Source organism: Podarcis melisellensis (genome assembly GCF_964234715.1).
Source record: "Podarcis melisellensis genome assembly, chromosome: 8".
Taxonomy (NCBI): domain Eukaryota; kingdom Metazoa; phylum Chordata; class Lepidosauria; order Squamata; family Lacertidae; genus Podarcis; species Podarcis melisellensis.
In genome coordinates this window covers 45,311,133-45,333,897 of record NC_138540.1, presented here as the reverse complement: position 1 = coordinate 45,333,897, position 22,765 = coordinate 45,311,133, and the positions used below count along the sequence as shown (strand labels likewise).

General features: G+C 47.9%; 1 protein-coding gene across 3 annotated transcripts; it reads right to left on the bottom strand.

Moving 5' to 3' along the window:
* Window positions 1-422: 422 nt before the first annotated feature.
* On the bottom strand, window positions 423-21,448 carry ELMO3 (engulfment and cell motility 3). Of its 3 annotated transcripts, none has more exons than XM_081920318.1 (21): window positions 20,791-21,448; window positions 20,519-20,619; window positions 20,278-20,318; window positions 18,484-18,556; window positions 18,316-18,366; window positions 17,123-17,292; window positions 15,193-15,292; window positions 14,183-14,334; window positions 13,623-13,701; window positions 12,546-12,596; window positions 11,796-11,918; window positions 10,645-10,776; window positions 9,650-9,754; window positions 9,127-9,235; window positions 7,678-7,814; window positions 6,667-6,830; window positions 6,040-6,152; window positions 5,731-5,835; window positions 4,662-4,744; window positions 3,890-3,967; window positions 423-2,904 (listed from the first exon to the last, which is right to left on the bottom strand). In XM_081920318.1, exons 2-21 carry the CDS (start codon window positions 20,594-20,596, stop codon window positions 2,692-2,694), a joined length of 2,157 nt encoding a protein of 718 aa, XP_081776444.1. In that variant the 5' UTR covers window positions 20,597-20,619; window positions 20,791-21,448; the 3' UTR covers window positions 423-2,691. The 3 variants fall into 3 exon arrangements, with proteins under 3 accessions (XP_081776444.1, XP_081776443.1, XP_081776445.1); XM_081920317.1 differs by having other exon boundaries at window positions 20,837-21,448; XM_081920319.1 differs by lacking the exons at window positions 18,316-18,366; window positions 18,484-18,556; window positions 20,278-20,318; window positions 20,519-20,619; window positions 20,791-21,448 and having other exon boundaries at window positions 15,193-15,408; window positions 17,123-17,258.
* Between the last annotated feature and the right edge of the window lie 1,317 nt (window positions 21,449-22,765).

Sequence of the window (22,765 nt, the reverse complement as noted above, 5' to 3'; positions counted from 1 at the left end):
CCTCTAGATCAGTGTTTCCCAACCTTGTGCCTCCAGATGTTTTTGGCCTACAACTCCCATCATCCCTAGCTAGCAAGACCAGTGGTCAGGGATGATGGGAATTGTAGTTCAAAAACAGCTGGAGGCACAAGGTTGGGAAACACTGCTCTAGATGTTGCTGGACTACAGGTCTCATAATCCCTGACCATGGGCCATAATAGCTGGGGCTGATGGGAGCTGGAGTCCAACAACAACACGAGGGCCACAGGTTGGGCCATCCGTTCACTGGGCTTTTTAAAATCCCAGTCACAACCTCCAAAGCATCACACATCAAGAGGAACCGCCTGCTTTCTCAATGGCAAGCAGAAAAACCGATTCCTCTGGTTTGTGCACAGTCATTGCAAAGCTTCAGCCACTCACAGCAGTTACCAAAAAAAACTCCATAAAGATAATTCCCTTTATTATTAATAATAATATTAAGGCCTCTGTGCCAGAGGCAGTACCACAGTGAACATGTTACAGTAGAAGCACCTGAGCAGGAAGGAATTCAAGGAGTCTGGGAAGTCCTTTACAGGAGATACTGAAGGTGGAAATGTTTCCTATGATAGTGGGCAGCTACAGTGCTGCAAGATTGATGAATAACACAGACAGGCAAGGGGGTAGGAGGCTAGGAAATAGCCGCTCCAGTGCAATTGGACTCAGTGTTTCTAAAGAGGCATAGTGCTGTGGAAATACATGTGTGTGTGTGTGTGTGTGTGTGTGTGTGTGTGTGTGTTACATCTAGAAAATTTCACAAGAAAACCAAAATCACATTTACTTACAAAATGACTTAACAGAAGAACAAAGGAATTGGCTGCCCATGGGAATGCCACCTGAGTGTCAGCTTCCTGGCCTTAGCCAACCTATGGGGAAACTTTGGCTCTCCACATGTTCCTGAACTACAACTTCCCATCATCCCTGCCATTTTCAATGAATGCCTGGGGCTCATGGGATATGTAGTTCAGCAACATCTGGAGGGCCAAAATTTCCCCACCATGGGACTTTAGTGTCTGCATAGTATCTCCCTTTACCCCACCGCCGCTGGGAGGCTAGCAAAAGAAAAAGAAAGAAAAAAGTATGTGGAATGGTAAGAAGCGCAAAATAAGAAGTTACTTAAAGCTGCTTAATTTGCATGATTGACATTGGCCATTGAATCCATCTTTTGTCAGTGCATAATTGAGGGAGATAGTTCAAAAGCAGCAGATACACACACTTAACAAGTACCATGGCTTAACAAGTACCATGTCACATCCTGAAAATATTTTCAAGAAAACTTTGGATGCATTTTAAGAGCTTTTCTCTGAAGTAGGCACTGATTCAGGAGCCTATGAAGAAAGGAAGCATTCTGGAAAGAGGGGATAAAGAAAGAAGAAACACCTCTCTCCATATGTTCCTCCTTGCTACAGCTATGGGGAAAAGGTCCCTGAAAGATAGTTATGCTACAGTTTTAGGCAGAGTGCCTCACCCTGTCACAGCTCTCCTGTTGCTCAGGCAGGTGACAAAACATACCTGATGCTGTTCTCATAGAGCAAAGGAGCCAGTTTTGTAAAGTGCTTGTTTCTGCCTTTCAAAATGTGGCAAAGAGAGATCCCGTAGACAGTATTTAGCTATACAGGACTAGGAAAGAGGTGGCATTGCCATTCTCTCTGTGGAAGGAGTCAAAGTTTCTTAAGGTGGGAGATCTATTTATGTATTCCTCGGAAAAGCGAGGGAGGGGAGGACTCTGTCCTCCCCCAATCATATTTCCCCAACTCCTTTAATTTTGCATAATATAGGTCACCTGCATAACTGAGGCAACCTCACTGTATAGCAAGGCTAAATGTGAAATACAATCCATTGGTAAAGCAGCAGTTTTGCTGACAGAATCAACGTCTCTGTGCGGTGGATTATCATCACATGGGAAAGTCTAAAATAGGGTATCTAAAAATACAACCCAGGATCCACAGAAGGCAAGCCTCTCTCTTCTTTCTTTTAAAGCAACTTTCTAGCACTCATTGTTGCAGGTGTTGGCTATAAATACAAGAGAGCCCCGTGGGTGGAATCAGTGGCTCATCCCCGTTTCCCTTTCATAGTGTTCAGTTTTTGATATTTAAGACCTGTTTCGTCCTCCAATACGTTCCCAAGTCCCTGGCAAAACAACCTGGAGGAAATTATTCAAGATTCTGAGAGGTCTCAAATGCTGTAGCTGAAAGAAAGCAAGTTAGGTCAGGTTTATATACATACATATATATCTGCAAATGTGTCTATTGGGCTTTTTGAACTCAGAATTAAGATTCTAGATACATGGGCTTAGTTTGGAGGATTGAGAACATGCCGCAGACTGGCACACTCTTTCTCCCTTGCTTGTGATAATGTTGATTCATTGCAATTTGGTTTGCTATGATAACTGAATAAGGCAATCTGTGGGTCAGCACTACTCTCCAAACAAAATTATTTGAAACTGTCGCTCAAACGTGACTTACCAGCTAGCACTAAGCTTAGTGTGTGTTTTTTTCAGTTTCAGCATCATGGGAAACAATGGTGACAGCAAACATGACATGGGGAAGTGAACTGGTACCTAAGCAGGGGTTGGGGGGAGGGAAAATCTGCAGCGTGTTCCTGGTCTGGTTTGGAGGATCATCCAAAACGAACCAGCGGCTATGAGAAGCAGAGCATGCTAGAAAGAGGTAGCCTTTACTGTTCTATATGGGTGAAATCATAGCAGAAGTTTAAGTTGCTGGGGGGCTTTGGGATGGCTGGTGGAGCATCTGGGATGGGGATGTTCTCCAGATCCAGCAACCGCAGTTTGAGCTCCATAGACAGCAAGATGTCCAGGTCGCTCTGCGTCCGTTCGCTCGCCATCTCTCGGCCCAGGAGCACGTTCAACCCATCGGTCCATAAGCAGAACTGAAGAACAAGGAAAAGGGGGTTTGCTCGTCCCATCATCCATTAACTCCTAAGCTCCAGCCTGTGTGCTGAAGGAGGGGTTCACACAAGCACTTTCTGACAGGAAGCTGGTGTGATCCAGCAGAGCACTAATAAAATACTGGGCTATTTTAACGTTGCTGCAAAAGGGCAAAGCAAAAATCAGAGGGTTGTAGCCAATGCTAGCCCTTCTCAGAGTAAACCCATGGGTATGACTGGCTTAGGTTCATTCACTTTAATGGGTGTACTCTGAGTAAAGCTTAGTTGGATACAACCCACTGAGTTACAGTGGGTAACACCGTAGACCACTTCAGAATTCGTGCTGGGTCTGACTGCTACAGTACTACTGCTGTCCCTTCTCTGTGCCTAAGCATTCCCTCTCTTTCCAACTGTTCAGGTGTGCCTGCCATTGCTTTTGTAACCAAAACAACACCCTCCTTGCAGCAGGCATGGGGGAATCCCCAAAGTTTGCATGAGTACACAAAGCCTTTGGTGGGGGGCTCAAGTGGAGAGAATCCCAAAACAGCCTGTTGAGGACTGAGTAGCCACTTAAGGGGAGAAGGGTCCTAGCTCAGTGGTAGAGCATCGCCTTGCACGCAGAAGGTCCTCGGTTCAATCCCCAGCATCTCCAGGTAAGGCTGGGAGAAAAAGCTGCCTGAAATCCAGGAGAACCAATGCCAGTCAGTAGACAATAATAATAAGCTAGATGGCCCAGTACAAGGCAACTTCCTATGTCCCTATGAGGATGCTATGCAGCTACAAAATGGTGTCTGGCTGTCATGGAGATGGGAGGGGACGTGGAAAGGGATATTGCATAGAGCACACCTGAGGGGAACTGTGAACAAGAGCACTTCATGCATCAGCATTTTCTTGCAGGTTCCACTTGAACCCTGCTCTATTGCAGAGAGAGACAAATACCCCATTCTGTTAAGATACAGGAGATCCTCTGCAGCACGTAGCTACTCACCTCATAGCGCGTAGGAGCAATGAAATTCAAATGTTCCCCAACATCATAGCTGATGGAAAAGGCAAGGTCTAGCAGATCCTGCAGGGAGGAAAGTGGGAAGAGATGCCAGGCATTTTCAGTGATGCAGTTCCATCAGACCTTGGGGCAGAAGTCTAGGTCCCCACTCAGCAGAATTACTTACTAAATTTCTATTCTGGCTTTCCAACCAAAGGAGCCCAAGACAACAAGACAGACATCAAACTTCAAAAAGTTAACACAATGCAGTTTTAAAAGTTAAAATAAAAACAACTTGAAAACATTTCGAAACAATTTGAAAACCATCAGAAACCCATAGGCCACTTGAAAATTTCTGAGGGTCTTGGACCATTTTTCTGCCTAGTGTAGCAACTATAATGCACTATGCTAGATGCTGTATGCTTCTTCATTGTATTGTTACTGCTTTTTTATTTTATTTATATTTTACTGTATTTATTTATATTACAATTTGAACTCCATTAAAAATTCAATATGAGTATTTAATGCTAACATGCCTGAATGAAGCTGCTGAATGAAGCTGGTGGAGCACTGATGCTTTTCTGTTCAGGTCCTGCTTGTGGGTTTGCCACAGGCATCTGGCTGGCCACTGAGAACAGGATGCTGGACTAGATGGGACACTGGCCTGATCCAGCAGGACTCTTAAGTAACAGTAGGGGGAGAAGGTAGCTTGCATACGTGTGCACAATTCCCCTATTTATATATGTGAGAGGAAAAGAAGAACAGAATGCAAACTTACCTTGTTCTGTTTGCCAGAGCTCTTCTCCTTGGTTTGTGGGCATTCCCGGCCAGTAAGCAATGCTTTCATATCTGCCACAGGAACTTTGGGCAAAGAAGCACACACAGATTAATACACCACCAGGCAACAAGGACAGATGTGCAGAGCTCAAACCAGGAGAACCACAGGATTCAGGAGCAGGGATAAGAATATGCTCAATCCAAACCCTCCCACATGAGTTTCTTCAAGCCAGTGGTCAGGAATGATAGGAACTGGAGTCCAGCAACATTTGGAGAGCCACATGTCCCCCACCCCTGGTTTGCAGGCACCTGGATGAGCGCTTGGGGAGGATGCTTGACTAGATGGACCTTGGCAGGATGTCCAGATGCCCCAAGGGAAGACTTGTTGCTCCTCTCCTTCCACCTCCAGGAGGGCTGCTTTTATATACTCCTTTAAGATCAACCTCGATGAGACCCTGCGTATGGGCCCACCATCAAGATGTATTAGGTTGATGGGCACTTTCAGATAAATGAACTAACATCTCAGCCCTTATATACTCAATTGAGCACTGTGCTCTGCAGGTGAGGTCCTCCTGCAGTTGCCATCTGATCAGGGAGTCTATTCCACACAATATAGGAAACGGACCTTTAGTGTTGTATCCCCTGCCCTTTGGAATCCCTCCCGCCTTTGAATATTAGACAGGAATCTACTGAAGACCTTGTTCAACAAGGCTTTTAAGTTGAGATGTTTCCTGCAATACAGCCTGCATCTGTATTGGAATTGTTTTTATGATGTTTTTATCTCTTCATGTTTGCTGCCCTTTGGTAGCAAGGGCAGGATAAAATTTAATGAATGAATGAATGAATGAATGAATGAATGAATGAATGAATATAGACAGGGTCTTTTCAGTGGTGGCCCCATATTTCTGAGATACCCACTTTGGGGATTCTCAGTTCTCATTCTTGCTTTGGTGGCTTCCCACCTTTGCTCTTGTGAGTGGCACAACAGAGGAAGCAAAGCAGCCTCGGAAGCCATCATGAGAGCAGGAATATTGAAGGTCAGATGTGACACACAGGACAGGTCTGCGTACCTTTCTCCGGCAGGCTCTCGATTGGTAGACTTTCTATGCCCTCTTCAACATCTCCGTAATGCAGAAATTTATGGTTGGGAGAAAGGCGGCAGAACCAGAGCTTATCTAGCAAAGAGAAAACAAGTCACTGCATGGAGATTATGCCTGCAAGAGCTCTTCCTGCAGTAGATCCAGTATGAGCTCCTTGCCTTCCAACTTCCTGACTCACTTGTTTCCTAGTAGTCTCCTCTCCCATCAGAAGCCCAAGACACACAAATTCCAGCTGCCCTTGCAATCCCTCAGTGGAGAACATGGCCTCCAGCCACTTACCCTGTCTCCGCCGGCTGCTAATTTTGCGGAAGAGCGTCCCTTCGCAGAGGTGGAGGAGTCTCTGCTGTTGGATCAGCTTGAGAAGCTCAGGTTTCAGGCGCTCTCTCAATTCCCTGGGGCAAAGCACAGTGGAAGGAAGAGTAACACTGCCTAATATCACAAGGCCCCATGAGCTTTCAGCAGTCCTCCAGCCTCATCCCTACTGCCGGAACGAGAACATTCTCTCTGTTCTGGCATTCCCAGAGAGCAGAACATCCTCCCATTCTGTTCCAGCACTGAACTGCAGGCAAAGCAGAACTCTCCCATTGAGCTATGGCCCTTCCCCTAGAGGCTGATGGGAGTTGTTGGACTACAACTCCCATCAGCCCCTACTAGCACAGCCAATGGTTAAGGATGGTGGGAATTGTGGTCCACAACATCTGGAGAGTCACAGTTTCTCCACCCTTTGATTTAGGGCTGTAAGAATTAGAATCACAAAGCCTGTAAGCTACATAGTCCAACATCCGTCTTGAGCAGGAAATCCAAAGCTAGAGCAGGGATTGATACCTTGAGGTATCTCTTCAGGCACCAGATATACTAAAAGTATTGATACAAGGCACAAACATATAGCAAAGCCTCCTTACTCACAGGACGGGCGCAGCTAGGATCTCCTCCTGGTGCATCCGCTCCGTCTGCCGAAGACGCAGGATCTCGCTGTAGTTTAAGCTATTCACTCGACTCTTGAAGAGCTCCATTGAAGTAGGCCTTAGGGTGAGGATTCTGGTGATCTGCTCCCGAACCACCTGCATCACCTGCAGTGCCAGAGATTCATGCAATGGGTAAACAAATGGATATGATGCCCTATCCCCATCACTACCAAATTCCTCTCTCCCCTAAACTCTTGAAAGCCCCCCTCAAGCATGTTCATACAGCAAGTGCTCAAATTACAAAAGAAAGGCTGGGGGAGATGTAAACAGAATTAAGACACACTTTTGTTCCCCGACTCCCATCTAGTTTGCAACAAAAATCATGCCAAATGTATCGATGTGCACAACTGCTGTGGCATTGTGAGCGGCTTTCGGCACATTTATGTGGAAAAGCAGCATACAAATTGAAATAAATGAATAGTAGCCATCTAAAAACTATAGATAAGGAAGCCAGCCCCTCTCTGGCCTCTATGTAAGCACAGCACAGGATGGAGTATTTCAATTCAGTATCCAACAGCTCAAGACCAATATTTTGTCCTGGTTAACAGTCACCTATGAAAACTAAAACTGGAAATTTGTTTAATGGGATTTTAAAATTTAGGTATGTATCTGGTAGAGCAGGATATAGTAATCCATTTTTGTTTTTGTTGTTTGGTCAATTACTGGATTTTATGTAAGATTTTAAAAATGGTATTCTAGTTCAATTAGTTTTGGTTTTCATCTTATTTATCATACGATGCCAATGGGTATGCATGGGACTGACGGTGAAGCTTATTGGGTGACAGCAAGCCAGTTGCTCTCTATCAACCTAACTTGCCTCATAGAGTTGTTGTGAGGAAGATAAAATGGGTACCTGGGAGAATAAAATGGGCATTCACCTATACATATCAATTAGCACAGGCACATTTGCATCCTGAGCCTATGCCCCAAAGTCCCTGCTGCTAGGCCTCACCTTGTCAAAGTCTTCCTGTGTCGCACGCATTTCCTTCCAGGTCTTGTTCAACAGCTGGATGCAGATGCAGAAGAGTTCCTCGAAAAAACTTTCCTGGCCGAAAAACATGGGGTAGAAGGCCTGGGCTGTCTCAGAGCCTGTCATAAAAGAGAAACACAATCCCTGGGTCTGTTTTTTTAAATCATCTCCTCCTCTCTCCTTTCACTTATGCTCCTCCAAATTTGATAACCACCCAAGAACTTCCATGGAGAGCTTCTCTCCCCATAATACCACCTTCCCATTTCTCTCAGAAGTCTCGCAGAACAAGATGTGAATGTCCTAAAGCAGAGCTTTCCAAACTCTTCATGTTGGTGACACACTTTTTAGACCATGCATCATTTTGTGATACAGTAATTCAGTTTTACTAACAAACCGGAGACTGAACTAACCCCTTTCCAGCCCTGGAAGGAGCACAGGGAGGATTTGTATGACACACACACACACACTGCAGCTGACACACTAACATGTTGCAACACACAGTTTGGAAAGCTCTGTCCTAAAGCATGGGCGGAGAGCCTGGTGCTCTCCAGATACTGCTGAACTCCAACTCCCATCAGCCCTCGCCAGTGTGGCCCAATGGTCAGGGATGATAGGAGCTGGAGTCTGACAGCATCTGAAAGGCCAGAAGTTCCTCACTGCTTCCCTAAGGGCTGTGGGGGGTAGGGGAGGAGAGCTCCCTCTGTCTTCCCAGAGCACCGTATTTTTAAATGCCTACGTTCATTCTCTACAGCTGGACACCACTATAAATTCCTTTTCTGTCCAGGGGGACTTGTTGGTTACAGCTATGCAACTTGGTTCCCCCTCCCCTCCCATTTTTTAGGCCTTGATTGTTCCTTTTGTTGTTTCCTTCTCAGCTCTTCCACAGCACATGTGGGGGGGGGGGTGGCAGACTCTAGACTTGTGGGATCTACTCTGCTTTTTTACTGTAACTCTAGGATCCACCAACCAGAACCAGGGCAAAATATTGTCTCAGGTTCATGGACATGAGCTAAGAACTAAGCAACAGGACACACCTCCAAGCCCAGGAATATGTGCCCAGAACCAGAACCACACTCACATATCGTTCCACACAAATCCACTCCTTTTTGCCCACACCACATTCTTTTTCAGCTATCTAGTTTAGGAAGAGAAAGCACTTTATAAAGGGCTGTTAGACAATTGCGAATCAGAAAGCCTTGCCAATTTGCCACAAAATGCTCCAAATACTGCATGTAGACACCAATCTACCTCCTGTCTAAACATTTTCCTATGAAAAGCTGTGAATGCACTGGAATTGGGAGAAAGAAACCTTACTACCAGCCCTGCCAGCTCATAAAGAAGGCCTCAATGGCAGTGTGTGAATGCCGGCAGAGGGACCAGAGTCGCAAGGCATCCTGGGTTCAGAGAGAGAAGGGAAGTACTAATACTCACAAGGCTCCCCCACATGAAGGATCTCACAGAGCATGAAGCAGAGCTGGATGCTACTCCGGGCAAATGGGCACTCGTGCTTATCTTCTCGGCTGCTGTTCTCAAGAATGAACTGAGAGGAAAAGGGAGAATGTCACAACCTCCTCAGGCCTGCAAGAGTCTCAAAAGAAAAGCTCAGGGAGGCAGTATGTTATGTTATGTTATGTTATGTTTATTATATTATAGCTGGAGAACAGTGTCATGAAATTCAGAGAATTGCAAATTTGGAAGGATAGCTGTGCTTCAGTTTGCCTATTGCTTTAGAAAGTGCAAATCAGGTATGTTTCTGTTAAGTTCTGAACCAAACCGGATTTATTCCCCATCGCAGAGGAAAGCCCACCAGAGGGACAATCTGCCTAGGGTGGGGGCATCTCAAACCTGGAGCCAGCCCCATCCGAAGCACATGGCTGCTACTGATTCCTGAAGTTCTGCTATAAGTTAAGGGGGGGAGGACCAGCATCACAAAGCAAACAAGCTCTTCCATTACCCTGCTGTAGGCACTTGGGAAGTGTCTGGAGAAATAGACCATGCTGTCTAGAGCAAGGAGCCCTGGAGGGCTGCGCTGCAAATCCAGGGCAGGGTTAGTGTTATTCTGAAAAAGAAAGACATAACGCAATATTAGGGCTGCTTAGATTGGTGAGGGAGGGGAGGAGACACACACAAAACAACACAAAAGACACAATAAAGAGGCAGTGTCTCAAAATGCTGAGGGGTAGAGGGCTCTCCTTCACTGCCAGGCCCTGACAAGCTGACTTAGGGATGAGTAGCAGTACTACAAGTCTGGCTGGGCCTAGCCACCATGGCAGAAAATAAAATGCCGGCATGACCCAGCTGCCCAGGGTTGTCTGAAGAGCTGGGCCAAATATTTATAAAAGCAGGGGCCGCGGAGGGCAATGCAGGTTTCAGCAGTCCTAGCCAAGGTGGAAACCAAGAAGGTGTCTGAAGAGTCTGACGAAGACATGAAATTTGGTCTCTTTGACTGCCTTGCTGGGTCAGCAGTGGGCCCTGCTTTAGTTCTGGAACCCTGGCAGCTGTTAGGTGCCAACACAGGTGATGCCACCCTCTCAACAAAACTTGCTCTGTGGGTACTTTGAATACTTGCTGTGCTCTCTTCTTGTGGCATATAATCTATACCGGACATAGAGGCCCAATGTGACCCTCTGGGCCTCTCTGTCAGGACATCGGAACTGTCACCCATCACACAGGCCACAACCCTTCCCTGGCCCTCCTTGAGCCCTTTTGCCAAGCTGAAATGTGTTTCTGAACTGTGACAATGCCTCCTGCTTGCCTCAAAGGAGTGTCTAGAAACCTCTGATTTCTGCAAAGCTGGTGTGTAGTCAGCTGTCCTGAAGTAAGAGCCACAGCTGCTGCCCCCCATACATATTTGCCTCTGGCCCCGTCAACCCCTGGCATGAGGCCCCAAGAGGCAATGTGACCCTTGAGCTGAAAAGGGTCCTCCACCCCAGTCTATGAGGAACTTACCACAAAGCCCAGCTTCCGGAACTCCTTGGCACAAAGGGAGTGCCGGCGCTCGGTGTTAGAGCTGCTGGCGTAGGATTCGTTCTCGGAGACAAAGGCCGCATGTCGCAGGGACTGGAGGAGCTCCCTCTGATCCTGCACAGAGAATATCAGCAGGGTTTGCCTTATGAGCTGGAGAGGCTGGGGAATGAGCCTGGCACCTTCTGCAAGCTTGCATTTAAACACTGGCCTGGCAGGCATAGGTGACAAGGTGACAGAGGCATACAGGAGAACGGAGCTCTCCACCCCTTCTCAGCCAGCCCCCAAAAGGGTTACAATTCCTGTGGGACTTATTTAAAGGTAAAGGTACCCCTGCCCGTACGGGCCAGTCCTGACCGACTCTAGGGTTGCGTGCTCATCTCGCTCAAGAGGCCGGGAGCCGGCGCTGTCCGAAGACACTTCCGGGTCACGTGGCCAGCGTGACAAAGCTGCAACTGGCGAGCCAGAACCAGTGCCGCACACAGAAACGCTGTTTACCTTCCCGCTATAAAGCGGTCCCTATTTATCTACTTGCACTTAGGGGTGCTTTCGAACTGCTAGGTGGGCAGGAGCTGGGACCGAACGACGGGAGCTCACCCTGCCACGGGGATTCGAACCGCCAACCTTACGATCAGCAAGTCCTAGGCACTGAGGTTTTACCCACAGCGCCATCCGCGTCCCCTCGTGGCACTTATTTACAAGGTGCTAAAACTCCACTCCACTCCACTGAGAGTTGAACTGTTTGTGAGACAATGAAGTGTAGTTCTGCTGTGGAACAGTTTTTCCCTCCTACAAATTTCCAATCTGGGGTGGGCGTGGGGGGTGGGGGAGGTGGCTAGTGGGAAGGTGCTGGAGTGCTGATCCAGGTTTGCACAACAAGCATGTTTTCAGCAGGCAACAAAATATCAGAACTGACAGATTTCAACACGAAGAGTGTTCCAAAGTTCTGTGGTTGCTAAGCTAAAAGGCATGGAAAAGGCATGGAAAACTAAACTAAATACGAGGTAACTGTGGGACCAGTCAGGAGGTCTACTCCAGATGATCGCAGCAATCTGGGACCAAATATCCTAGGCCATCAAACTTTGGGGCAATACAATGAAGTTGAGAGCCACGAAAATGAGGAAAAGGGAGCAGACCTGTAAATAGGGGTCCATAGGGGTCCTCATCTTCTGCTCCAGGAGGTTCAGCGTGAGAGACTGCAGCACATAGAGGTAGTGGGCCATCTCATCCCCAATGGGCTCAGAGGCATGGATGATGTTCTAAGGACGGAGCACAGCAGAGTCACCTGCATTGTCTTCCTTCCTTCCCTCCCACTCCCACCCCTTATCCTCTGATGCCATATTCCAACTCCTCACAGCAGAGCTCAGTGGGGACAAGGGGTGCCATCCACCAAGGCGAAATGGGCAGAAGAGAAGACACAGAAGAAGGGGAGAAAGCTGGAGTGAGGACCTAGAGAAATCAGGCCAGTCAGTCAAAATGTAAGAGCAGGGATGGGAATCCTCAGGCCTAGGGGCCTCTCTATCCAGCCCTCAGGACTCTCCCGGGTTTTCCCAGCTGCACCATCACAGGCCCAGCTCCTAACCCTCCTTATCTGGCTGAACTATGTCTTCAAGCTCTTGCTTGTCTGGGGTGGGGGCTAGAGAGGGGGGTGCATAGAAAGCAGCCTGCTGTACAAAGGTAACAATTCCCGTTTGTTGCCCCACCCACTTTTCCCTCTGGCCCTGCCCACCACTGGCACGCGGCCCCTGGGAGGTTGCTGCCCTCAGGCCGAAAAAGCTTCTCCATCCCTGTGCCTGAGAAGTGGGCACACAGGTGAGAAAGCGCAATGCTTATGACGAGGAAATCTATGCCACACACCCCACCGCAGGCCACTTGCATGCTTTCACCTTGTGGATAAATTGCCGGAGGTTCTTCCTCCCCAGATACTCCATCATGCCCTGGAAAGAGAAAGGAGTCAGGGAGTCAGCCCCCAAACAAACCTCCCACCCCACCTTTCTTTCAGCTATGTGCACAGGTCCCCAGCACATCTGTGCAAGCATCCAAGTTCCAATTTCTTGCATCAGGTAGCAAAGTTCCCCACCCCACCCACTACTTAGCACCCTTGACAATTCACAAGCTCCCCGTGCATGCCCTAAGCAGGCTGCAGGACAAGGGTGGTGACTCATGGCCTGCTAGCCCTCTGCCAAGACCAGGCACCTCTTTGCTCTCCAGCCTGACACCAATGCAAAGAGGTTCTAAGAGGCTCAGGAAAGGAGGAGCTCTCTTTCCTGAACCTTGGAGACCTTCTTAAAATAGTGCTGCACCAAAGGGAGAAGAGGCCCTTTCCTCTTCTTTTTTCCATCTAACACCCGTGCTGGGCTAAGAGAGGCTCCTTTCCTCCAAGACCAGTGATGCCAAAAGGGAAGTAAAATGATGTGGAAGGTAACATCACCCCCCACTCTCTGCTGATCAGCTAAAGAACAACGGGCTGTCTCTGCCTGTCTGAATGTCTGTGTGCATCTACTGTATGTATGGAAAGTAGCATGTTTGTTGTGTGTATGCATGCACAGATGAACAAATAAGTGAGTGAGCATCAGTCACTTTGGCCAAGCCCACCACGGGCATGCAAATCTCACAGGGCGATGGACAATCTTCAGTGAGGCCCTTGGGTTTCAAAAGGTTAGTCACACCTGCTCTAACTGTCTCACCTCCCTCCCCACTAATGGTCCAGAATTTAGTACATCCACAATAGCTGTACACCTAGGAGAAAACACACATGCCCTGGCTAAAGGTCTGCTTGGGAGAGACTGGGAGACGCTGGGAATGAGAGTGTTACCTTTCCACCCCCACCCCCAATTTGTGATGCCACCGCTAGAGTGGGCTCTACCATCTCCTACAGGAAGTGAATCTCCTACACCAACACCACTGGCTAAGGACTACCTGCTCCTCCTCTTGCCCTTCTAGGGCCAACAGATCTCCCTTACCCTCCTGTCGGGCTCTTTGGCATTGAGGAGCAGAGCAATAAGAAGAGCCATGGCTTTCAGCTGCAGCTGCTGGTTCGTTCTAGAGGAAAAGCAAAAGATTAGTATTCTTCAAATGCTGGAGGAGACTGGATCTCACCCGCACGCCCTGTGTGCCGTACCAAAGGTCTCCCATGTATATTCATGCTGAATGCACGAAAAGTTTAGTTAGTTGCAAGACGCAGGTACTAAACCCTACAGATGAATGCTTGTCATACTGTTAACTAGGCACACAAGGACAGGATTCCTAAAGCTGCCTCTGGCAACCTGGCACCTTCCAGGTGTTCTGGATTCCCAACTCCCATCAGCCCCAGCCAGCACAGCTTGTATGGGAGTCCCAAACATCTGGAGGATAACCAGGTTGGGGAAGGCTGTGCTTAGAGAGCGGACAATGGAGGCCTTGATGGGAAGAATGCTTTTATACCGACACCTGAGCAGTAAAACCGAGAAGAGTAGAAATAGAAGAAAAAAATGGCACCTGTAGGGAGGAAAACTAAATTGGAGGTGGTTTGTTCTGGGCTTACACTTGCAAAAGGCCAATGAGACGATCCAGAGTCACTTGTTGCTTGACCAGCTCAAAGAGAGAATGGCTTGTTGGCACCATGTTCTCCAAGATGGCCAATGAAATCTGCTGGATTGAGGCATCCATCGGGACTATGTTGACATAGCTCACGATCTGCAGCCAAGGAACAGGAATGGACAGAATCATAAGTCTGGGAGGGCCCAAAGCCCCAGCCTCACCTATGTTTTTCCTGGCGTCTCCCACTGAATCCTGGAAACTGTAGTTTTCCAAGGGTGAAGATAATTGGTTTTATTTATTTATTTAGATCCCAATTATTCCCAGAACCAGGACTCAAGACAGCTGACAAAATTTAAAACAAACACAAATTGTATGGTAGAATATCCTGGGAAGATTCACAGTTCCTAGGATGTATTGGAGCAGGGCCAACCCACTCCCCAAGGCAGCACCCCACCACCTCCACCGACAGTGCAGAAACAATGGCAGCATCAGCGCTGACTTCCCGTGAAATCTCATGAGATCTCAACAAAATCTCAAGATCTCGCCAGAACCTGCCCCTATCATCACACTACTTTGCGCCACGCAACCTAGATAAGGGATGCTTTGGTGTGAGTGGTGCAGCAACAGGGCAAGGCAGGACTTCTCATTTCATCTCGAGTGGAAAATGGGATGCACCACCCTTGCACTGAAGGCACTCTTTTCTTTAAAAAGGAAACATATCCTGTGTGGGGACTTGCATAGAGGTGCTATAGAGCAGAGCACCCTAGGTTCAGACCTTAACATCAGAGCCAGCTCCAGATGTGCCCAGGTCCTTGGCATGCCACCTCAACCACAGTTAAGGATTCTGTGAGTTATAGCTCTGTGAGTGGGGAACCACAGTTCCCAGTCATGTGCTTTAAATGCGTGTTGGGTGTGCTTTAAAAGTATGGTGTGGATATGCCCAAAGCCCTTGAGCTTGTTTCCAATGGGTTGCAAAAACAAGATGAGCTGCCATTAATGGATAGGTAACCTTGCCTTTTTGATGAATGCCGGACTGAGAGTCTCCCAGGAAACGAAATCGTGCTCCATCAGCTCCACGAAGGCCTTCAGAGCATAGGCTAGAATCTCCCCTATACTGGAGCAACAGACAGCAAACAGGGTAAGAGAGCCCCAGAGAGGCCACCCAGGAGGGCCAAAGTGCAGCTGGAACAGAGACACCCAGAAACGACAGGAAGGATGCATTAGAGACACCTAGAAAGGAAGAGAGAGGGGGAGAAAGAGAAAGGAAGACAAAGGAGAAAAGAAGAGAGAAGGAGAGCGAGAGGTGACGAGAAGGAAGTTCTGTATAAGCTCAAATTCCTAGAAAAGGCCAAGGTGGTGAAGCAGGTGGTGAAGAGTTCAGAAAACCTCAACTTCTGCCCCCATAAACCCCAAATTTGGCAAATGGCATATGGAAAGAAAATTTACTTCAAACATTAAAAAATTACTTGATTAATTCTGGAGCGTTTATGGGTGAGAGTCAACCAAGTTTTACTAAGGATAGACGCAGTGCAATGAACAAACATGACAAGGTCCATTAATTCCAATAGATCTGCTCTGAATAAAACTTCACTGAGTACTATGTACAGTTGCTGCCTTCCACCCCGCCTCCCTTACTATAGTTTCTCTCTCTCAACCTACCCTACCTCACAGGTTTTACTTATTTATTTCATAATATTTATATAACACTTGATTTTTGGATGATGTTGTTGTCGTCTGTGTCTGTTTTCAAAAAACCACCCTGTCAAAGCAGTTATTTGTAAGGTTGTTGCAAGGATAACATGGCTATGGAGAAAAAAGAAAATGGGGGGAGAACCATGTACAACGGGAGGAATGAAAAAACCCAGGTCTGGTGTTGGGGGCTGGTTCTGCAATGGGCAGTTACTATGGAATAGACATACTGCCTTTAGCCACTTTTTAGGGGGATTCCTGTGTCACATCTTAATCCTAACACGCTCCCCCTATCTTTTCCATGGTAGGCTTCCTTTTTTGTTTTTAACATAACTTCTCCAGGTGTAGATGGCCTATCACACAGCTGTCTTGACTAGCTGCAGCCTGTACAGAGTTCTCTAGCCATTTGTGTCTGTGAACTCTATGGCTTTAATCTTTCCTGTTTCCAAACTGCATCGTCTCCCTAGGTCTGTTCTTTTATTCCTCTAGCACCCCAAACTGCAGCTGGGTGGGGAGTTGGGGAATCCTTATTGCGAGTGCAGTTGAAGGAATGCTACTTTAACCCTTCCCCAAACACAATGATCCCAATGAAAATCCACCCCACCTCCTCCACCAAGCTACATTTGGGGTTGAAAAAAAGGACTTCCCAGTTGACTATAAAATGCAAATTGGATTCCAGAAGTCTGAAAGCACAAGCTGGATGCTGCTAAATCATCTACAGGTTTCTGGGTTACAAGATATAGTCCTTCTCAATACATGAGACCTGCCAGCTGCAAACCAAACCACTGACTGCTGAGAAGGATTCCCCTCAGCCTAGCTATAGAAATGGAGATATGACAGGCATGGGGAACCTGAGGCCCTAGGATTCCATCTCCTATCAGCCTCAGCTTGCATGGCCAATGTTCAAGGATGGATGGGGGTTGGAGTCCTAGAAAATCTGGAAGACCACAGGTCCCTCCTCCATGTGTTATACACTGGCAAATCCTTTATGAAGATATTCTGCATAAAGGATCCTCAGAGTTGGCCAGAAAGAAGCATCAGCTGCAGCCAAAGTGCATGGGGGAAGTCCTGGTTCAGTGACAGCATCTGCTTTGCATGCAGAAGGCCCCAGGGGTCCTGGAGACCCACTGCCAGTCAGTGAAGACAGTACTGAGTTAGTTGGACCAATGGTCTGACTTGGTACAAGGCAGCTTCCTATGTTCCCCTGTGAAGTTTGGGGGTCTCTGAAGCTTTCTCCCCCACCTGGGATACTCACTTGTTATCTTCTTCCACAATGAGGAAGAGCTGGTTGAGGCCATTTCTGCTAATGAACTCCTGGGCAAAGGCGACGTCTCGGGAGAGGACCGCCAGCTTCTTCAAAGACTCAGACTTCACGTCCACGTTGTTGCTTTGAATCCCACCATGTAACTTTGCTGCCTCTTGGTCCTGCCAAGCAGAATTTTTGGCTTTTTAATTTTAGACAGATCCAAGCAGCAGACACATTTGGAATACCATGCACCATTCCAGGTCCCCCATCTCAGTGTGGAAGAAGAACGAAAAACGGAACACAAGTCAATAAAAACAAGACAATAGCAAGGACCACAAATATTTTTGCCTTTTGTCGCAGTTACATACTACTATATTTTGGTATTTCTAGGGCTGGATGTTTGTGGAGCTTTTCTGCTGACCTTTAAATGTTTTATTGCATTCTGACCATGTTTTAATTCTAAATCTCATCGGGAGGAGTTTTCTTCTGTTATAATGGCAGTATAAAAATGATTTTAAATAGAACAAATGAACAAAATAGATTTAGGAAAGGGTAAAAATCACACCTCAGGCAAGGAGGGGACATCTGAAAAATGCTTTAAAAAATCATGCAAGATAAAAAATGCTTTAAAAATCATGCAAGATAAAAGTAGATACGCAACAAGTGAGAACTGCAACAAAATGTTGAAGCATGAAACACTTCTGTTGAGTGTGCCAGCCAGACATCCATGCTCTACTCTAGAGTATGCCGTTATATTTCCCTTTCCACTTGCTCTTCCATTCTCACATGCCACCAACCAGCAATTCAGTCCATCAGCATTCTAGGGCTCAATCCTGACTAGACTGTTTCCTGTGTCCCCACCCTCACCACTTGCTTGGAGCTATTCCTCCTACAGATCTTTGGTCCTTCTGCAAATCTAAGTGACACCTCCCTCGGGTGTGGGTGGCTGGATATTATTGGTTATTGTGTAAGCAACATCACTCACAGCCTGAACATCAGAAACAGATGGAAGTATTGCACTTCCTTCTTTATACCAGAGTTGGCGTAAAGGAGCAGTTAACCCTTTTCTGGTCAAGGGCCACATGGATGCACGGTCAACCCTCTGAGAGCTGCCCATCAAAGTGGGCATGACACAGTTATCGAGGGACCACAGTTATCTCATTGTACATTTTTCATCTTAACAATTGCATAACTGAGCCTACCGGAGCGGTGGTCAGTTGCAGAATGCTCCCATTCTTAATCTCCCCGCGATTCTGGCAAAAACAAGAAAAGAAAATGGTTGCACAATCAAAATTTGGCACAGAATATAGAATCAAGCAGGGGGCAACCACTAGGAAAGAAGACCAATGATATAAGCCAAATGTACTCACTGATTCTGTGATGTACGCTTGCTGCCCATCCACATACTGCAGAGCGTAGCGCTCCGAATTATTCAAGTTCCACCTGTATTGGAGACCACCCGTCAGAGTTCTACAACAGCAGGGATCACAAAAGCATCTGCATGTCCTCAGGCAAATTCGACCAGCTCTAAAGGACATATTCCCATCCCACAAGGAGGCAGAATGCTTCTGATGGGCAGATCAATTTCTACAGTATGCAGTTCAACAGGGGGGGGGGGAGGAGGCGGAATGACCTAAGCTTGTTTTGTTTTTTTAAGAGCAGCAACACTGTTTGCTTTTTTGAATGTCAATAAAAATGGCCCCTGATTCTTTTTAATTTAAATACTTTTTAAAAATGCAGTTGTCAATCACCATTTCAGGAGCCACCACAAAGAAGAGGGAACGACTCTTCCAAGTGGATGCCACCTAGGACAAATGCAGGCATCACTAAAAACCTAAAAATGTAAGCTTCTTGCTTCAGACTTCATAAGAAGAGCCCTGCTGGGTCAGACCAAGGGCTCATCAGGTCCAACACCCTGTTCTCACGATGGCCAACCTGGTGCCTATGGGAAGCCCCAAAGAGGGGACCTGAGTGCCCCACTGCTCTCCTCACTTACAATTCCCAAGACACTGACATCCAGAGGCATACTATCTCTAACAACGAAGGTAGTACTGTTTTTACCTATATGCAAATGGATGAAAAGGTAGATTGATAGACTAATACTCAAACCATTTCAGCTCTCTTTAAACAGAGAACAGCCCTTTAAAAGAAAAAAGACCTACCTCTATTTAGTCACACTTTTAAGAAGTGTTTAGGGCTGTGTGTGAACTGCCTTAAAATGAATTAAATTCTATGCCAAAGTCAGTTGAATTCTGAAGCTTCCATAAATCCTGCACATGAAAACTCATTGTGCAATTTTGTAAAACATATGTTTTGCTCCGTTTATTCTGCAATGTTTATACATATATTCTGGTTTTGCTAATCATGAACAAAGCCAAAGAGCTTTGTAAAGCACCACTCCCTGTGTGGTAGCAAAAATCATCTGTCTTGTGGCACCTTAGCAGATTTATTATGGCATACGTTTTGCAAACTAGAGTCCAAACTGACTCCATCGTAAGTTTGGCAGCCTTTAAGGAGCAACAAGATTCTGTTTTGCTTACACAGGACACAGAAGCTCCATCATTGGACTCTGAAAATCTTATTCAGTTACCCAGTGGCGTAGCGTGGGTTGTCAGCACCTGGGGCAAGGCAAGTAATTTGCACCCCCTAACCCGTGGATTTGCGCCCCCTAACCCTCAGATGTTGCGCCCGGTGCGGCCGGGGCCCCCTGCACCCCCCACGCTACGCCACTGCAGTTACCACTCCAGCAACAGACATCTAATCAGGCTTTGTTCACAAACACACTTTCAAGCATATATTTGCAACCATCTCTAGCGCAATAAGTTATTTAAAAGTAAAAGGGAATGCCTGCAGCCAGAGTTTGAGGAAACCAAATCCTGCAGCCAACGCCACATTTTGGGCTTAGACAGAATTGTGGTGCATGTGCATACATGCAGACTTGGGCGTATAACAACAGAGTTGAAGATATTACTCATGCATAAAGCTGGAAAGAGTAAACAAAGTTAAAGCTCAACATGTTCATAGAAAACTATGGTAGATTTTTGCAGAAATGTATGGAGTATGGCTTTCTAGCTGGAAAAGGTCTGCGTAACAGTCGGCAGTTCACTCCTTGCCCTCTAAGCTGCTCTGATTCAAGGTGAAGGTGGAAAGCAGAGGCTACTCACGCGTCGCAGACCTCTTTCACAACTGCCGACAGCGGCTTGGCCTGAAATTAAAAGCACACGGCACATGGAGACCAGATTCCATACACAGGAGAAACGAAACCATTTCCATTCTAGATAAAATATGCCCAGAAGGATCCCAACCTGGACGTGGTCCTGCTTTGTAGAGCACTTAGGGTAACAGTTAAGCCAGGAACCCCTTCCTAGGACAAAGCACAGAATGGTAAGGCAGCAAGGCATTCACCTGATTAAGCTCAATGAGCTGGGGGATGGCGCCCATCATCTGGACAGCAATTTTCACAACATCTTTGGAGGGCGGCATGGTGCTGCCTCACCTGCTCCCACCTGAGAGAAGAACAGAGGAGTTAAGAAGGCCTTTAGAGAAGTAGCCACAAGAGGAATCCTCTGGAATCCCCTGCCACTGAATTTAGGAACCAGAAGCTCGTTTTGCGTATTTGCTGCTAGGTTCTCAAAGCTTTGTAACAGGGGAGGGGAATTGCAGGCCCAGATCCACACCTTTCAGTCTGGTCCATGGGACTCTCCCCAGGCCACAAACCCTCACCGGTTTTGTTCACATCCTCCTTGAGTGTGTGAGCCAGCGCTTGGCTGAAATGCGTCCTTGAACTCTGATAATGGCTCTTGCTTGCTTGGATGGAGGATAGAGACAGGTGGGTTAATAGGTGTAGATACTAGCCTACTTCACAAAGGCAAAAATTCACATCAATTGCTCCGCCCACTTTTGCCTGTAGCTCCACCTACCAAAAGTGGCTTGGAAGGAAATGCATCCCTTGGACTGAAGGAAGTTTCCAGCCCCTGGTTTATAACACCCAGGGCAGAACTTCGAGGCAGATGTCCAGGGATCCACTGAGCACAACAGGAACACGGAGCTGCCTAAAAATGAGTTGGACTCTTGGTCCATCCAGCTTAGTATTGTCTACACTGATTGGTTGCAGCTCTCCAGAGTTTCAGGCAGGCAGTCTCTCCCAGTCCCACCTGAGATGCCAAGGATTGAGCTTGGAACCTTCTGCGTGCAAAGCAGATGCTCTACCATTGAGCTCAGGCCCTTCCCCAATGAACAAGAGGACCTCCAGACACAGCAAGGTTGTCTTCCCACATTTTAAAGATGGTGAAGTGCCACAAGGCACTTTGCACTTGCTCAAGCTCCAAAAAAAATACCCCAGCTCTCAGGCTATCCCTGAAATATAACTTTTTTTGGAGCGGATATCATAAGGAGAAATAAATTACGAAATGGAACCAAATCACCCCTGACTCCGGAAACCAGTAATTAGCCGCTTAACCCTTTTTGTCCCAAAGTCAAAATTCCTCTCTCTGGAACTTTGAACACGACATGCAGATACTCTGATCTGGCAAGATTTTGCAAAGCTTCCCTCGCACCGTCCCGCCGCCTGCAGATCCCCACGTCCGTCGATCCCTGTGGGGGTACGATGGATCCTCCCCCCTGCTTCGCTTTCAGCCTCTGCCCTCCAAACTGTGGCTGCCTCCCTTCGTCCCCAAGCGAGGGGTGGAGACATACCCGCCGCGGGAGAGTGGAAAGGGACGGCGGCCCGGATGAACCACGCCGCCCGCCTCCTCCGGGAAAAGAAGGCGCCCTGCAGAGAGCAGCCCCAGCCTGGCTCCTGCAAGGGACCGGCGCGCGCCTCTGCAAGCAGGTGCCCTTGATGGGGTCCCCGGAGGACGCGCCAAGGAGGTCTCGTCCTGGCGCTCGCCGTCTCCTTCGCCTCCTCCTCCCGCCTCGTCTTCCGATCTTCGCCGCCAGAACGCGCTGGCCCGGCCTCCTCCTGCTCAACTCTCGGTAGTTCCGGGGCGGTGGCTGGGCTCCCCCCCCCCCAACCACGGGTGCGGAGGAGGAAGGCGAGCGTCCCCGCCCCTGGGGAGGGCTAGGAAGTCCGGATCCCTCCAGTACCGTCCAACACGCCGGGGCGCCCCCGGCCGGCGGCGCGCAGCCCATCTCCGGATCCTCAGGCCCCCAGACGCCTCGCTTCCCGGCCCCTCTCCGGCAAATGCCGCCGCGGCACCGGCTTCGTGTAAAAGTGGGGAAGCTTCTCCCCGTTTCCAGCAAAAGGTTCCAGGGTGCCGCATTTTTGCACGTCGAGGATGCGGGCGTGAAGAGGTTGCCGTCCAAAGGGGAGCGGGGCTTGGCAAAATCAAAAAGGTGGTGGCCATAATCCCAGCTTCCATCAGTGGTTAAGTGGCAATGATTCCTCTCCTGCCGGGCTTTGTGGTCCGGGATTTCTAAAAGTCTGTATGGTTTGGGATGGGCGGTACCCAGAGCAAGATGCTCCCTAACCGTTTGGTCTCTCCTGAGCAGCCATCTGCCATCAGGATAAGGCTCTGTGGGCGGCAGGAACCTCAGGGCAAGAGTCCCCAAACCCACTAAGAAAGGCAATGCACAGCACCTTTGGGGTAGTCACAGTGGAGTAGCGTGTGGGGGGTGTGGCTCTGGGCGCACCATGGCGGGGCATGAACCAGG

Coding starts and splice junctions, on each gene's coding strand:
- ELMO3 (XM_081920318.1), bottom strand. CDS start 20,596: ATGCCGCCCTCCAAAGATGTTGTGAAAATTGCTGTCCAGATGATGGGC. Junction 11,919..12,545: donor TCCGGCAATTTATCCACAAG/GTGAAAGCATGC, acceptor CTCCGTCCTTAG/AACATCATCCATGCCTCTGA. Junction 7,815..9,126: donor CCTTCATGTGGGGGAGCCTT/GTGAGTATTAGT, acceptor CTTTTATGACAG/GCTCTGAGACAGCCCAGGCC.